Source organism: Chiloscyllium plagiosum, chromosome 11 (assembly GCF_004010195.1).
Source record: "Chiloscyllium plagiosum isolate BGI_BamShark_2017 chromosome 11, ASM401019v2, whole genome shotgun sequence".
Classification (NCBI taxonomy): Eukaryota; Metazoa; Chordata; class Chondrichthyes; order Orectolobiformes; family Hemiscylliidae; genus Chiloscyllium; species Chiloscyllium plagiosum.
This window is the reverse complement of record NC_057720.1, coordinates 70,873,898-70,890,879: the sequence shown is the minus strand read 5'-3', so window position 1 is coordinate 70,890,879 and position 16,982 is coordinate 70,873,898. Positions and strand designations below refer to the sequence as shown.

Here is a 16,982-nt window from a genome sequence, read left to right as displayed (position 1 = left end):
TAAGCCTTATTCTTTTGTGGTAAGAACACACACGCACGGACAAAAGAATTTGAACCCTGACCTTTAGACATGACCATTCGTATTACCCATTTTTTGTGTGGAAGGGGCAGGTTGAATTGCTAGCTGGACCAGGTAACCCTTGAAGATCTGAGAGACTGCCAGTTGCCAAACTTATATGGGCACTGCTGTCCATGGGTTTCAAAGGTTAATACTTGATGGAGGACAGTAAGTACCACCCATTATGATGATGTCATGTGGACATGGTCAAAGTAAAGAAAGAGCTTGTAGGCGATAGATCTGAGGCTAGTCTACTCCTAACAACAGTAATATAAGTCTTATTCATGTAATTTGTAAGAGTAACGTAATGCACTTCAGATTGTTAATTCAACAAGACTCTTGTAGTTAGACCAGAGAGATGGTTGGCCTCATCCATGGAAGATTACTTTGGATTTGAAGGAACCTGCAGAAAACCTGCCTCAAGGCTCCAGCACATGCCCAAAATTTAATAAAAAACATTGTTCTAAACCTTGTTCTTCACACCCCCCTCATAACCACACACTTTCCAAGGCAGACCATACCACCCGATGCCTTCTACTCTCCTCTATGGCCCTTCATGTCTATAAAATCATGGAGTTCCCCTCTACCTATCTCACATGGCCTCTTGTATCTGTGTGCTAATTTAGTGCTAACTCATTCTCATCCATAGTTCCACCTTTTGTTCCTTTCCCTTTCATGCCAACGTACCTATTATATTAGTGATTTTTGAGAAGATTTGTAGCTCATGTTGATGATAAGTATGCAAGTTAGTTCGCTGAGCTTGAAGGTTTGTTTTCAGACGTTTCATCACCGAACTAAGTAACATTATCAGTGAGAATCTCTGATGAAGTGCTGGTGGTATGCCTCGCCTCGCTATTTATTGGTCTTGGTATCTTAAGGTGGGTGATGTTATTTCCGGTTCTTTTTCTTTCAAGGGAAGGTAGATAGGGTCGGAATCAATGTGTTTATTGATGGAGTTCTAGTTAGACTGCCATGCCTCTAAGAATTCTTGTGCATGTCTTTGTTTCGTCTGTCCTTGTATGTGTGTGTTGTCCCAGTCAAAGTGGTGTCCTTCTTTGTCTGTATGTATACAAAGTAGTGATAGTGGGTCATGTCTTTTGGTGGACAGTTGGCGTTCATATATCCTGGTGGCAAGTTTCCTGCTAGTTTATTCGATGTAGTGTTTTTTACACTTCTTGCATGGTATCTTGTAAATGACACTAGTTTTGCTGGTGGGATCTATTGGATCCTTTAGGTTCATTATCGCTGTTTAAGTGTGTTGGTAGGTTTGTAGGCAGCCACGATGCCAAGGGGTTTGAGTAGTCTGGAAGTCATTTCTGATATGTCTTTGATTTAAGGTAATGTGGTTGCGTTGTGTCTGCTTGTTTAGGTTTGTTTCCGAGGAATCAGCAGATTGTGTTTATTGGGTGCCTGTTTGTTGGGTACACTCTGGGCTCCAAGCTACAGGGATCCCAAAATTCCACTTGAGTGGAGGCAGTTCAAGATCGAAATGTCTCAACTGCCTCCGTAAAATGTGTATGCACAAAATCTAGCCTATGTCCACGCCCACCCCCAGTCAATTTTGAAGTGCCGTGCTATGTGTCGTGGCTTGCAATTTCAGATCTCATTGACCATTTTCACCATGACAGGGACCTCCCTTAGGGTGAAAATGTGGGCCTACGTTTCTGGGCTAAGGAACAGCAACATCAAAATATACAATAATAACTGGGCATGCCTTAGAAACCTCCTTAAAATAATCCTAAACCCCCAGGCTAGTTTCTTTAATATACATAATTTATCTGTGGAGGTATGTTGAGTCTGAAAGAAATAGTAAAAGTGCATCTTCCCTTAATGCCTTTGGTAAACATTACATTTCCCAGACTGCTTTACAGTCAGTGAGGTATCTTTCAAGTATAGTCAATGTTATAATGTAGGAAACGTAGCCAGTCTGCATATAGTGAATACCCATAAACAGCAAGTGACCAGAATTCTTTTCTCTGAGAGGCTTGTACAACTTTGAAACTCCTTGTCTCAGAAGGTGGTAGAGGCAGTGTCATTCAATATTCTTAATTTGGAGGTAGATAGATTATTATTAGGCAAGAGAATCAGTGTCAATTGGGGAACATAGGAATGTGGAATTCTGAGACTGAGCAGGCAAGGATTGTATTGAATGGCTGAGCAGGCATGAGAGGCTGAATGCCATCCTGTTTTCCTAAGTTGTATGTTCTTTGCAATTAATATGTTTTACATTGTCAGTTGAATAGTGAACAGGTCAAGAACCTTTGGGGGTCCACTGGTACTTTGGCTTAATGTCTCCGATATATCCCTGGGCTCTAAACTGTAGAATGCTGCACTTTGTGAGAACAGTCCCTTTCTGACAACACTGTTGGTGTCCTATACCTCATTGACTATAGTAGTGAAAAGGTGGCTCAAAATCATCTTCTTAAGGGCAAGTACATATAGGCAACAAATGTTGATGTTGCCAGTGATGCCCATGTCCTTTGAAAGAATAAAAAAAACTAAAAGAATGTCAGCCTTTGCTGCCTCAAATACTGTAGTGCGACCTATATCTACAACATCTGGACCTTATGAATATGTAAAAATATTAATTAAGTACCTGCAAATCTGACTGACGAAATAACAGCTCATGTTTAAGTCTTTCTATCTGAACATTGTGAGCATTATGCGTTGAAGAATGATTGATTGGTTCTTCTTATCTATCACATGACCCTCAAATCAATATTATTGGGTGCACATTTTTTTAAAACGTTCATTGATGGGATGTTGTTGTCACTGGCATCCCGAGCTGGTGAACTGCTTCCTTGAACCACTGCAGTCTTTCGGGTGTAGGAACATCTACAATGTTGTTAGGAAGGGAGTTTGAGGATTTTGAGGACCCAGCAACAAGGAAGGATTGGCAATATATTTCCAAGTCAGGATAGTGTGTTGCTTGGAGGACAGCATGCAGATGGTGGTGTTCCCATGTATCTGCTGCCTTGTCCTTCTGGTAAGAAGTCATACATTTCAAAAGTGCTGTTTGAGGAGCCTTGGTGAATTGTTGCAATATATCTTGTGATGTTACACACTGCTGCTACTGCTTTGCATTGATGCAGAAGGGAGTGATTGGTGTGTCAAACAAGTGGACTGCTTTGTCCTGGATGGTGTAAAGCCTGTTGAGTGTTTTACAGTAGAGTATTCTGTAACATTCCTGACTTGCCGTGTTGATGGTGGTCAGGCTTTGAGGACACAAGAGATTAATTACATGTAGCAGCATTCCAAACCTCCAGCTGCTTTTGTAGTCACAATATTTATATGGCTGGTCCGATTCAGTTTTTGATCAATGTTATCCCTTAGGATGTTGATTATGAGGGATTCATGGTGGCATATCAGTAGTTATGCCATTGAATGTCAAAAGACAGTGGTTGGTTTGTTTCTTGTTGGAGAGAGTCAGTCATTACCTGAAATCTTTGTAGTGTGCACCTTTTAGCCCAAACCTAGGTGCTGTCCAGGTCTTACTGCATTTGAACATGGACTGCCACAGTATCTGACAAGCCACATTGTACAATCTTCAGCAAACATCTCCACTTCTGACGTCATGATGGAGGAAAGGTCATTGATGAAGGAGCTGAAGATGGTTTGGCCTAGAATATTATGCTGAGGAACCCCTGTTGCAAAGTTCTAGAGCTGAGTTGATTGACCTCCATCAAACATGACCACCATCTTTTGTGCCAGGTATGTCTCCAACCAGTTGAGAGCATTCCTTGATTTCCCACTTCATCAAAAAAAAATTGCATGGCGTAATTAACAGTCAGCTAAAATCTTGGTAATAGACATAGTCAAAATATCACTTCTGCATTTAATATGTAATCATTTTCAAGGACTATTAAACTACCAGTTACATTGACACTCTACAGTATTTATATATCTCTGTGTTAAGAGAAATCAGATTTGATTGGTTTATCCAGACTGTGTACCAGCAAAGCACTAAGTACCTGGCTCACTACAAAGCACTGCATTTCTCAACTTTGTCTCCATATAAATATTAATACTAATTTCTGCCACATAGTCGATGAACCTTGAATTAATTTGAATCCCCATCTGCTCTTGGTAGCTATGTACTTGCTATTTTTCTATTAACAGGAAAGGATTTCTACTATTTAACATTGTCAGTAATGTTCAAGGACATTGTTAAAATGACAGATGAACTTCTGTTCGGAAGATAGGAATGGTTTCACTTGTCAGGAAGCATAGGGGCCTAGATTGACACTTAGTTATAGTTCCGATGTAAGGTCACAGGCCAAAAATGAACTGACCTGCTGAGTTATTTTCAGCTCTTTGTGACAGATTCCCAAGAACCAGCAGCGTTTTATTCTGTTTTATTAAGAAATTTTTGCAACTGTTTTTCTCCCCATTGTGATTGCTGTGATATAATACATCATACTAGCATTTGTGTCAATTAACAATTCCCTTCCACATCCTTTCATCCAACTAACAGCCAAGTGTCCTAATGTGATTAAAGACTGTGTGCCAGGTATGGTGGCCAAAAGCCACCAGGAAGAAGGGCTCATGCCCAAAACATCGATTCTCCTGCTTCTTGGATGCTGCCTGACCTGCTGCGCCTTTCCAGCAACATTTTCAGAAATAATCAGTGCTAGGTTGTGAGAATGATTGACCTGAAAACATAGCTGATAACTCTTTTAAACAGCTTCTGACCTTTAATGTGTATGTACGTAATGAAGCAGAGCTGATGTGTAAAGAGTATAATTGATATTGCAACTAATATCCTGCTGTTAACATGCAATGATTTAGGAAGAATGAGAAGATTTCCATATCAGGAGCCATGCAAAGTACTCTTTAATGTGTTGAATGATAAATTATAATGTCTACTCAGAGATAGATATATTCTAATGGAAGACTGCGAACAACCCTGAGATTGATGACGGAGGTGTTGTACTGTTCCCATGGACCCAATCTCAAAATTATTCTCTGTTTGCCCACTTTGAGTTTTGGAAGCATAAGCCAATGCAAACTCAACAGCTTGTGTTTGTTATCCTATTCCTCACTACTTTGTACAAAGCTGATTGAAGAAAAGTGAAGTTGGACCAGTAGACGAGATGGCATTCGTTTCACGTAATGTATTTAGTGGCTGCCAGAAACTGGAGTGAAAATACGACAAGACAGGTAGAGACCACTTGACAGCAGCAAGCCACCAAGAACGCTATCTTCAAACATGTTTCTTCAAACAATCCTTTCATTTAAAATGCATGCACTATCATTTGTAGTTACAAGTTACTCAATACAAATGGGTACCAAACTCAAAAAACTTAGAATTTATGAAGAAAAATTTGAGTTAGTTCTAGTCAGATTTACTTTTGTCCATCTTTGCAAATACATTTCATTCATTATTTCTGAAGCTTCTTTTGTTCATGCCTTTTAATAGCATACATATGAGTTGTTGTCTGTAATCTCCTCTTGGTCGTTCCCATGCCTATACGTAGAAGTCCAGATCTTCATTCTTCCCGTTTCGTTGGCTCTCGGTTTCATTTGTCATGTCTTTGGAGGAGTATCATTCCATCATATAACATATCTTTGGGAGCTTCCTGTTTTATGTCACCATAATTAAGCCACTTTGTGAGGTTTGAGTCTGCGAAGTTCATGTCACTGTACGAAGCAATGGTGTTCATCTGGCACTTCAGGTTCACTTGATGGCCTCCTTCAGCAGTCATCGTTCTAACAGTCACAGCCATTTATCACCTTTTTACCTGACAGTGTCAACATGATGTAGAGTGATTAATCAAAATCATTTGCTGACATCTCTCCAGCAGCTTGTTTGATTCATTTTAGTGGCTAAACACTTGAGTACAAAGCTCTGACATGGAACATTACAGCGCGGTACAGGCCCTTCGGCCCTCGATGTTGCGCCAACCTATAGAACCAATCTGAAGCCTATCTATCCTACACTATTCCATTTTCATCTATATGTTTATCCAGTGACCATTTAAATGCCCTTAAAGTTGGCGAGTCTACGACTATTGCAGGCAGGGTCATTTCATGCCCTTACTACTCTCTGAGTAAAGAAACTACCTCTGACATTTATCCTATATCCATCAGAGCTTACACGCATGTCAATAACTTCCTTCAGAGTAATTATCCCCCTCTCAGCACATGTGCTCTCATGGGAAGCTGTCTTATACTGAAAATAATTGTCTCTGATGAGATCATCTTTCATTTGTCCAAAATCACAGGATTCAGCTACAAGTGAGGTATAAGTGCAATCATATATTGATCAATAGTTTCTCTTTCCCATTTGCCGTGATGTTGAACCTATATTGTTCTTGGCAAGCATCAAAATGGGGGTCAAAGTATACTTTTAAACTTTTCAAAATCTCTCCTGTCTGTGTTTTCTGCTCCATGATGGTTCTAGGGTACAGTACAGCTTGTACCACTCTCTTCCCCAGCACTAATAGCAGGGTTACAACTCTTATTTGCTCAGACTTTTAACTTAATTCTGTAGCTATTGCATAGTTTTTTTTTAAAACTGAGAACCCACCAAATTCCAATATTCTTTTATATCTCCTTCTACCTTCTCAGTGGCTGTGAGTGGAAAATTCAATCTCCTCACTCATCCTTCCCTTCAAAGTCAGAAACCACATGTTCTTAATTCTTCCTTGCTTTTTGTTATACACAGTCTCTTAGTTTTCTTGCAGCTCTTAAAACTCACTCAATCTCAGCTTCACACTTCTGCCAGTTTTTTTAAGTAGTGTGTAAAATGGCTGCCACAAAGTAAAAGCGTTACAGAAGAGAGAAAGAGATGTCTCATGACTATAGGAAATGGGCAATTACATGTGCGCAATTACATTTTTCCAAAGAACACTGACGATTACTCCTTCCGTGGCAAGGACAAGACCTCTGGCCTCTTCATCTGCCATGGTGATTTTATATGACTGATCTGAAACTAGCATAATTACAGTTGCACCAAATCATTTGCATTCTATGAAAAGATTCCAAGTCGAATCATGCAAAAGGTTTGCAGACAGCAATTGCATTTATTTTCAGATGCATACTTTGTGAAAGTGACATACATTGACATTGGTAGAATTTGATGATGGTATTAGTGTTGGATCCTAGAGCAAGGATTCCAATTTTTCCCCATAATTTGAATGCCATAGTTATTGCACCTGGATTTGATAATGAGGCTCTATTGGTATTGTTGGATTCTCAGGATTTGTCTGTTGCTGCCATAATCTTTAAAAGCTTTGATGATCCAGGCTAGCCTGCAGAGATGGTAAATCAATATTTAATAACTCAACAATAACTTTGTCCTATTTGCATATGCTTCTTCTATAAGCCTATGAAATAACAAATTCTCCAGAGAATGCAGTATTTATTCAAGCTACTGTTTATGATTAAATTATGAACAAAAATGGTGTTTTATGTGAAACAAATTATATTTTACACATGTACAGCTGCTTGATTTAAAGTAAGGCATTAGCTATATCAAGTATGATTGTTCTCATAATATTCACCCTCAATTTTTCAAATTGTCCCAAAACGTTGTTCCAGTAGATGTTTATTTGGAGGTTGGCGCACTGGCAATTAATGTCTTTACAATATCATTAAAATGTTTCTTGTTTTTCACTGAATTTGTTTACTTGATGCTGATGTGTTAGGTAACCTGACTCTTCATTGTATCACATAAGATACTGGATTTCTAATATGTCATTCTTTGGTTCTGTGTTGATTTGTGCCTCATTGCACTTCTGTGAATTATCCTGGGACAATAAAGCTAGTCTGGAAATGCAACTCATTGTGTTGTGTTCTAACATGGCAGGAGGGAAATGAAAGGGAATGAGTCAATATGCCAGTTCTCTTCATGTGGCAGAAATTCTCATATATTTTTGATGCCACTTCATATTCTATGAAAGTTAAGTTTGCTCATTTAGGTATTCGGCCACTTCCACTTTTGAGATATGTCAACATTATTGAACAGTAGCCTTTCGGAATTATGTAGTTACTTTCTGCTTTGCAACCTTACAGCATATTTTATTGATATTTTTATACTTTAAGTTATTATTACTGAAGATATACAATGAAGGCATGCATGCAAAGTTGCATTTGGGAAACAACCATCACTATTTGCATTGAATTAGTGGTAAAGGTGCCGGAGTGATGCACTCTTTACTCTCATGTATAAAATAAGCGATTGTTCATCTATCTGCGGTTTGAATGTAAAGGCCAAGAACATGTCTGATGGGAGAAACTGGTGCAGCAAATTATGTTTGTCAAAGATTAGCATCTTTGCAGTAGGGAACAGGATTCCTTCATTTAATGTCTGTGTGTATGTGTGCAGCAAAAGCACTTTGCTCAAAATGACCAGTTATAAGTGGGCTAGGAAAGGTAACTGGATATATTTTAAATTACACTGAAAAGCTTTTCAGTGTAGTCCATGATATTTTGATTTACTCTCTAAATATGACTTTTACCCTTCATGAAATTCCCAGAATTTGAAGTTGTTTATTAAATGTTATGAGCATCAAATGAGGCCTTTTGAATTGTGAGCCATAGAATGGGTTAATTAATTTGTCTTTCCAAATTGAGACTATTTACTTGAAGCTTACCTGATTAAGTTCATACCTGGTCACAATGTTGAAAAATAAATTGCTCCATTATTCAGTAGCTTAGCTGAGCTGAGAGCATGAGGATTTTAAAGCACCAATAGAGAGTACATTCATAATTATAATTTTGAAATAATTAAATATCATAAATGCATTTTGCATTATTTAGAAGATGAATGACTGTTAGCTACATTTCCCGACAGGCTTCATGTTTGAGTTAACAAGTTGCATTTGAGAGGATTTAGTGAACCAAAAAATTAGAAACAAGACATCCATGCAAATGACACGTATTATCCCCTAATGTAAGTTTAACCTGATACATTGTTTAATAACTGGTCAAAGTTTGATCAAAATTGTACTAAGTTTTTAAAGTCAGGATTGCACAATTCTGCTTTGCTTGCCTAAGACTTGCTGTTCTGATTAATTGTTATCTGATGCCCATCATTTCACAATGATGGTGTGCTGTAAAATATAGTCAAATAGTGTGGTACTGGAAAAGCACAGTAGGTCAGGCAGCATCAATGTCTCAGGCATAAGCCCTTCATCAGGAATGGGAGGGGGGGTTGCGCAAGGGGGCTGAGTGATACATAGGAACGGAGTGGGCTGAGAGGGGAAGATAGCTAGGAAGGCGATAGGTAGATGCAGGTGGTGTATGATGGTGATAGATCAGAGTATCTGCTGGAGCAGATAGGCGGGAAGAAAGATGCACAGGTAGGACAGTACAAGAGGCTGGTGTTGGGTTGGATCTGAGATGAGGTGGAGGGGAGGGGAAATGAGGAAACTGGTGAAATTGATGTTGATGCCATGTGGTTGGAGGTTCCCTAGGCGGTAGATGAGGTGTTCTTCCTCCAGGCACTGGGTGGCTCGGATTTTGGCAGTGGAGGAGGCCCAGGACTTGCATGTCTTTGGTGGAGTGGGAAGGAGAGTTTAAGTGGTTGGCCACAGGTAGGGTTGTTTGGTGCAGAGATTTTCCCTGAAATGTTCTGCAGCTTGGCGTCCTGTCTCCCCAATGTAGAGGAGACCACATCGAGAGCAATGGACACGGTAGCTGAGGTAAAATACAATAGAGTCTGATTTTGCCTTCACAGACTTGAGCGAAAATTGTTTTCATGTCAGTTATGAGCTGGCAGTGGATATTAACTCTTCAGGAGTACTATTTATCCATTTACATTTATCCCTTCCTGTGATAATCTGTTTCAGGTAAAAGATTCAACTTAAATGCCCTCTTGCCTGTCCTGTGCTGAATTAATAATGGTCAGTTCTTAAGAATGAGAGAATTTGTGCCCCATCTAAAAGACCTTTCATAGCATCCCAATTTTTTTCGTGTCTATTACTTTTTCATGCATGGGACATAGGCTTTACTGGCTACCCTATATCTAGCTGCCCCAGAAAAGTTGCATAGTTAGCATTTTATCTGCATAAATTGTGCTTCATGTATTTCCATTCTGCAACATGCTGATGTCTAACAGATTAGTCATGTATCAGTTGACATGTTCCATAATCATTAAGCATTGATCTTTGCCCCCAAAAACACTAAAATATTGACCTTTTTGAAAAGGAACACAAATGTACAAGAAACAAACTTTAACTGCATGATTTCTGCGATGGAAGAAATCCCTTATTGGAAGATAGCTGAACTGTAGTGCTACGACGTTATTATCACACATCTAACTGTGGAAAGGGTGGGGAATGTTTCAGTGAATTACTGTCTGTATAAAATACAAATTATATCAGTGGAATGCAAGACATGTTAGTTACTCATTGCTACAATCACTTCTTCTCAAGTGATGTAGAAGTGACTGAAACCCACAAGGGGGCAGGAGAAACCACAACGTGCTCTGTCGATCCAGTGCCAATTTAAAAGTATTTCTCTTTACACTCTAGTAAACTGTCAAACTTTGAAGTTCACAAGATCAAAAATAGCTTTCATTGTTGAAGTAATTGTTAGTTAAATTATGTTCCAGAAATAGGAAAGAAAATACACTTGAAGCAATGATATTTATGGGAGACAGAGGGGTCCAGGGAGGGAGCAGGAATCTGCAGTCTGAAAACCCAGAAACGCAAAGGTCCTATAAAATTAAATAACAGATCCTCAACAGAATATGTTTACTCCATGGCCAGAAGGCTAAGGTTCAAGTCCCACCTGCCCCAAATGTGTATCGTAATGAGTCTGAACAGATTGGCTAAAATGATGATATGACTATGGCCATAGATAGTCTGAAACCTCAGGAGGGCTCTTGTTGTGCAGTGGTAGTGTTCCTGACCCATCAATTCCCACTACCCTGCCTGTTTCAATGCATTCACTGCCTCCAAACAATCACGTGGGAGCACAGAAGATTCCACGCCTTGATTAGTCAAGTGAGAGATCTTAAAAAAGCTGCATCTCAACATTCTGTCTCCTTTGAAATATCAACAAAAGTAGCTTTAAGAAAAAGAAAACATTAATAGTTATTGTTTTCATCTCTGTTAACGCAAATGTTTAAATCCATTGAATGAGAAAGTGTGTATTGATCAGATGTACTTGCTTAGCACTCAGTTTTGGCACAAAATCTTGAAGGTCTTCCCCAGGGGAAGATATATGCACAGACTCAATCTATATGTTGGCATGTGTGGCACAATTTGAAAGTACATCAATGTGTATGCAGTGTGTACTTAGGGAAATCAGAGAAAGTAAGTAGCTATTTGGCCTATAATGTCCATGCTGCCGGCTGATCTCAGTTCTTTATTGAATAATCTAAAGTAAACATGGATTGAAGGATAATAAAAATAAAATACTGCAGATGCTGGAAATCTGAAACAAAATCAGAAAACATTGGAACAACTCAGCACATCTGGCAGTATTTGTGGAGAAGGAAACGGAGTTATTCTTTTGAGTCCAAAGACTCTTCTCCATAGTTCTGAAGAAGAGCGTTTGGACTCAAAACATAAACTTGGTCTCTTTGCCAATAAATGGATTGTAGGGTGTCAAACAGACAATCTGCCATATGTAATAATGGTACAGAACTGTACCAAGCATAAATGCAGAGTTACAAAGAGGATACATAGCTTATCAATGAGCAATGAGAGTGCTTGGGGCTTTTTGTATTGCTGGGATATTTAGTGTAGACTTCACATAGATCAAATTCTCAATGTTACAATACTACTGAAACTTTATTACTGCATTCTGCTAACAAAATATATGCACTTACATTGCTGATAAAAGTACAAGGGGAAATTTAACTTTTAACCCTAGTTAGCTGGTGAAAAACCATGGGCCTATTCCTCAGGAAGGTGATGAGAGGCTAAGTTTCTTTGTATCAGTGTAGTGTGTACTGTCTGCCTGCTTAATTCCTAATGAAGGGGTCTGGCCTGAAACGTCGATTTTCTGGTTCCTCAGATGCTGCCTGACCTGTTGCGCTTTTCCAGCAACACACTCAACTCTGATCTCCAGCATCTGCAGACCTCACTGTCTCCCTGATGTTAAGAGGTATCCCATTGGTTTATAGCGAGCATAAAGCAAACTTCCTATACCTATAAAATGGCTGAAGGGCTTTGGACAGGATTCATGAATGTATTTCAGGGGATCTGGGAGTGAGAATTGGATGGTTCATGGACAATATGTGGAGTTGATGAAAGGGCTTGAGCCCACGGGAGCTCAGTCTTGGTTTTTTCAAGGCCACAAGAGAGGGCTTGCACCTTTTTAAAATATCCGGTGGGAAATGACTCCCTTTCTTTCCCGTCAGGTCCAACTACATTGGCAGCAACTAGAAAGATGTTAACATACTTGCGGAATCCAATTGATATGTCAGACAGGCAACTTTTAACTGTCCAATAAAACAGTGGTGTTAAAATTGCTGGAGGGGAAACATTAGAATGGTGAACAACATGAACCCTCTTAACTGTAGTATCTGGTTGGTGGACTAAGTCAAGTCATCCCCAGCAATTTTGCAAGAGATTTATTCTACTTTGCAGTATTTTCCCCTTCCTTCCCTGTTGCACATTGAGACTCAGTAACTAACTTCTGTACACCACTTTAATTTATTGCTGCTTTTTTTTAACATTATATCCTAAGCTGTGTCCTGTTTATCAGTTGAATCCCACTAGCACGGGTGGGCTTTGTCGGTGTTTCGTTCCAGTCCTGTGTCACAGTTTAAGGATAGTGAGTATCACATTGGATGGCACCACGATCATTGGATTTTTTAAGTTTTGACAAGGAGGATGCAGTCCAGGAAGACCTGGCATGAGAAAAGCAGCTCTGTTGCACAAACCATCAGTAGCATTAGGAATTTTCACATGCGGTTCATGGTCACAAAGCAAATGTGAGAATTGACCCTCAGTTTTACTAGACGTGGAGAATGTGATGTTTTGATATAAACGATGTTATGAAAAGCCCAATATGATTGCATAGCTCACCATTTCTGGAAGATTACATTCCCTTGCAATGACGAGCGAGTTTAAGCCAATCTATTTAAACTCAAATCAGCCAATCAGAACTGCAGGCATTGTTGTACCTAACTAAACACCTACAAGCACAGATGACAAGTCGGTAAAGGCAAGGAGAAGATGGCAGTGAGACTAGTCCTGGCAGGCTTGGCATACTGGGCTACTTGTATTCAGTGAATGTAGTTTCAACATGTTCTCAAAGTGAGATAGAAAGTTGTTGTAACTGCATTTAATTCTTCCTTGTCCAGAATCAGTTACTAACTGGGAGATGTGATCATGTGAATAACCCTGATCTAAAGAGTGAATTATATACAAATGCCGCTCAACAGTGCATTCCACTGTATAAGGGAAAGTGCAGTGTGGATACTGTATCAGAGATCTACAGCATCACAACGGTCAAAACCAACCCCCTAACTATTCTAATTCCACTTTCCAGTACTTAGCCCCATAGCCTTGGCATCGCAAGGACACATTTTAATACTTCTTCAATGTCATGAAGATTTCTGCTTCTACCACCCTTGCAGGCTGTGAGTTCCAGATTCCCACCACCCTTTAAATGAACATTCTTTTCCTCACATCTTCTTTAAACCTTCTGTCCCTTATCTTAGATCTATGCCCCCTGCTCATTGATCCTTCCATCAAGAGAAAAAGTTTTTTGGTATCTTCCCTATCTATGCCCGTTATCACTTTGTAATCTCAATCATGTCCCCTCTCAATCTCTGCTCTAAAGAAAACAACCCCAGTCTGTCCAGTCTCTCTTCAAAACTAAAACTAGGATGAGCTTACAAAGTAAATGCTAGCAATGGGATTTTCAGTATATTGAAAACTCCCTGCAGCAATATTTCATTAATGCAGCCTTAAATCTGAGGCCACTAATCTGACAGTAACATTGCTTAGAGCAGTGGTTTGTTCATATGCCCATTTTCATGTTTAATTTGGATAAAAGTTATTATCAGTACTCATAACTGTCAATTTTTATGATTAACTTAAATCGTTGACCTGTGTCACTGGCCAGTCCACATGATGATGCTGCTGTCTAGGGCTGTCCTGCGGAACATGATGAAGCATGTGCAGGAGAGTATCAATGATTTGATTGAAGTCTATGAAAGTTAGTTTCTTGTGGACTTTGACCCTTGTTTAAATCATGGCAAGGAATTGCAGAAAGGAGCCCAAACACTTATAAATTGAAATGTAGCGCAGGATGGAAAGGTGCTGCACCTGTTGTCTGCGGGACCCGGTGAGGTAGTTTTGTTAGCTCCTTCTCACTGACTCCCTGCAGGCACCCTGCCCGATGACAAATGGTAGGCATTTCCTGTTGCTGTTGGCCCTGATGGCAACCCAGCTGGGACGGGTCAGTGCTGCTGAGGCAGGTTGGTGACCTTGGGGATGCCCCAAAGTGAAAGTCACTTCGGACAGGCCTTTGTGTGCAAAGGCTAAAGATAACTGAGTGTGGAGGGGAAACCTCCAAGAATGGAGTGCGGGGCATCTACAAAAGCATGTCTTTCATGCCTGCCCCTTCTCTCTTTCGATCACGAAGCCTCTGGATGTTAGCCCCAACCCCGTAGGCTGCCACAGGGAGTCCATTTGTTTGAAGTCACCAACACTTGTAAAATGGATGTCTGCATTCATGGACAGCCATGGAGTGTACCTTGACATGGCCTCATGTGATTTTATCCATTCCTGGCACACATCTCAAGAGCATTCAGCTCAACATTTATGTCGCATTATTCTGTGATAAAGCTAATCATCTCCCTTGCTTTGTGTGGGACTCCATAGGTTTAAATGTTTAAATCTGATGACTGTCTGAATTGTTTTCATTTTCTTTTCATTACAGGACAAGAAGTATCCAGTTCAACTGAGACTACCACGGCAAGTAAGTAATCAAAGGAAACTTTAAAAAAAAAATCTGTACCGAGCAGCTAGCTCACATTATGGTTTTTATCATGGTGCGGACATGTCATGTTAAAAATGTTTTTAATAATGGCGTTGTTGGTCTTAATAAGGCAGATGAAGATTTATTAGTACATAACAACTTAACATTTCCAGTTGAATAAATGCTTCCTTATAATGCCCTATTAATGTTGGGGGCATTTCTTTGCACATAAGGCAAAACATTCTTTGCAGTAAATTATCATGTTAAAATCATTCCATTATTATTATGGCCCACTTTAGACATGTTTTTAGTAGGTTTGATTTTCAATACACCAAAGCCATCACTAAAATTGAGGAAGCCACTGCTTGTGTGTCACTAAATTTAAAACAAAAGTAGTTTTTCTAAGTTCATTCTCCAGACTGTTACAACTCCAAAGATTATTTTTGTCACCTAATGGGGAGAAAAGTAATTTGACAAGGACGGTGTCATTTCTGAAATTTGTTTTACATTTATCTGCTCCTTGAGCCAATGAAATTAACCTGTTGTTATATTAAAAAAAATTGTTTCCCTGCTTATTGCCTTAGCCTCTGTTGTGAATAAGTTTAAGTTGTTTGAAAACAGTGCTAATTATGATGTATGAGCTGGAACTATTAATAAATTGCTGGAGTCGATCATTTTTTCTGCTGGAAGATATGGACAGCTCAACTCACAGTAGGGAAAAATTAATGTTAACTCCAGCTCTCAGGTAATATCATTTCCAACTTTCAATGGCAGCAAATCAGATACTTTCTTTTCATGCAGAGTAATTGTTTTTCTTTGCTTCGATATTTCTTGTGAACTGTCCTGATGAGTGCAAGTTGAAAAAGTTTAACAAAATGTTAATATAACTTTAACAAGTAATATAAAAATTCTGTACTTCTAAATGGCTTAACATAACACATGAATAAAAACCAAGGCAGCACTGTGGATTGTAGCTCAGTGGGAATGAAGTGGAAGGTAAGTAAAGTGAAGTGACTCAACTTTATCATTTTTTTCCACCCAATTCATTAAGGCAGCAACTTCACTTCACAAATATCAAGACCCTGATAATCCATCTTCCCTGTTTATCAAAATCTTGCCTACGTTTGCTGGAGGCAAGCTAGTGTAATTAAAACCTGCAGGAGTTTTCCTCTGAATGCCATGAGGGAGGCTTGAGCCCCTGTCACCACAGACCCTACCCTCAAGAGGTATTCATACCATCCAGCAGGTCTCCAACAACAGTGACGACTGCACCAACTGCAAAGTCACGTATGTTCATTTAAAGACCTTCATGTTCTCCATTGGACGCAAGAAGTGTATAACAAGTATATCTGGTTTTAAACAAATGAATGCTATTCACCCTTAGGCTTTCATTGATTTGATTGTTCTTTCACCATGTTCCTCCTGTTTTGGAAGAATTTGGGTCTTTCCCAAGTGAATGAATATCCTGTATATGCTACAACAAGCAGCATGATTGGGTGGTGGCAAATTTAAAGCAAAATCTATGCTTCCTTAAGTTATTCAAGAAAAACATGTGTTCTCTTGTCAAATTGAAGAACTTTACTAGTTTGTAATGCACTAAAGTCTTTAGATGTGACTGATGATATATTTCTGGATGCAATTGCAACATTTATTGTTATTCATCTACCATTATATTCAAATACTGATACAAAGCACGTCTTCATATTCTCGTCTTTAGAAATTACTGATGACATAATGTTTATGCTTGTGATTGTTCAATGTATTCCTACTCAGGGCTTTGGTCTTTCAACAGGTTACTCATCACTCACATACTCCAGCATGGCTCCATCAACAGCGACTACTGCACACATCACAATTTCAAGTATGTCCAGAAAGAAGCATCACCTTCTTAATTTGCTATCAAAATGGGTACCACTCTGACATTCTCAGTTTGCCAATTCTGACCTGAATTGAATGATATGGCATAGTCAGATACGTTTGACCTGACACGCTGAGCCAACTCTTTGAAAATGCTAGTCAATTCATCTCTTTCGTAC

The 16,982-nt window shown here is 39.3% G+C and overlaps 1 protein-coding gene across 30 annotated transcripts in view; it reads left to right on the top strand.

Moving 5' to 3' along the window:
* ptprc (protein tyrosine phosphatase receptor type C) overlaps window positions 1–16,982 on the top strand; it is a 156,662-nt gene that overhangs the window by 55,081 nt on the left and 84,599 nt on the right. For 20 of the 30 annotated variants that reach the window (XM_043699750.1, XM_043699767.1, XM_043699766.1 and 17 more), the window contains exons 3-4: window positions 14,908–14,946; window positions 16,739–16,807. In XM_043699750.1, coding sequence (XP_043555685.1) covers window positions 14,908–14,946; window positions 16,739–16,807 — 108 coding nt within the window. The remainder of the gene's footprint in view (window positions 1–14,907; window positions 14,947–16,738; window positions 16,808–16,982) is intronic. The other 10 variants (XM_043699758.1, XM_043699769.1, XM_043699774.1 and 7 more) reach the window with 1 other exon arrangement.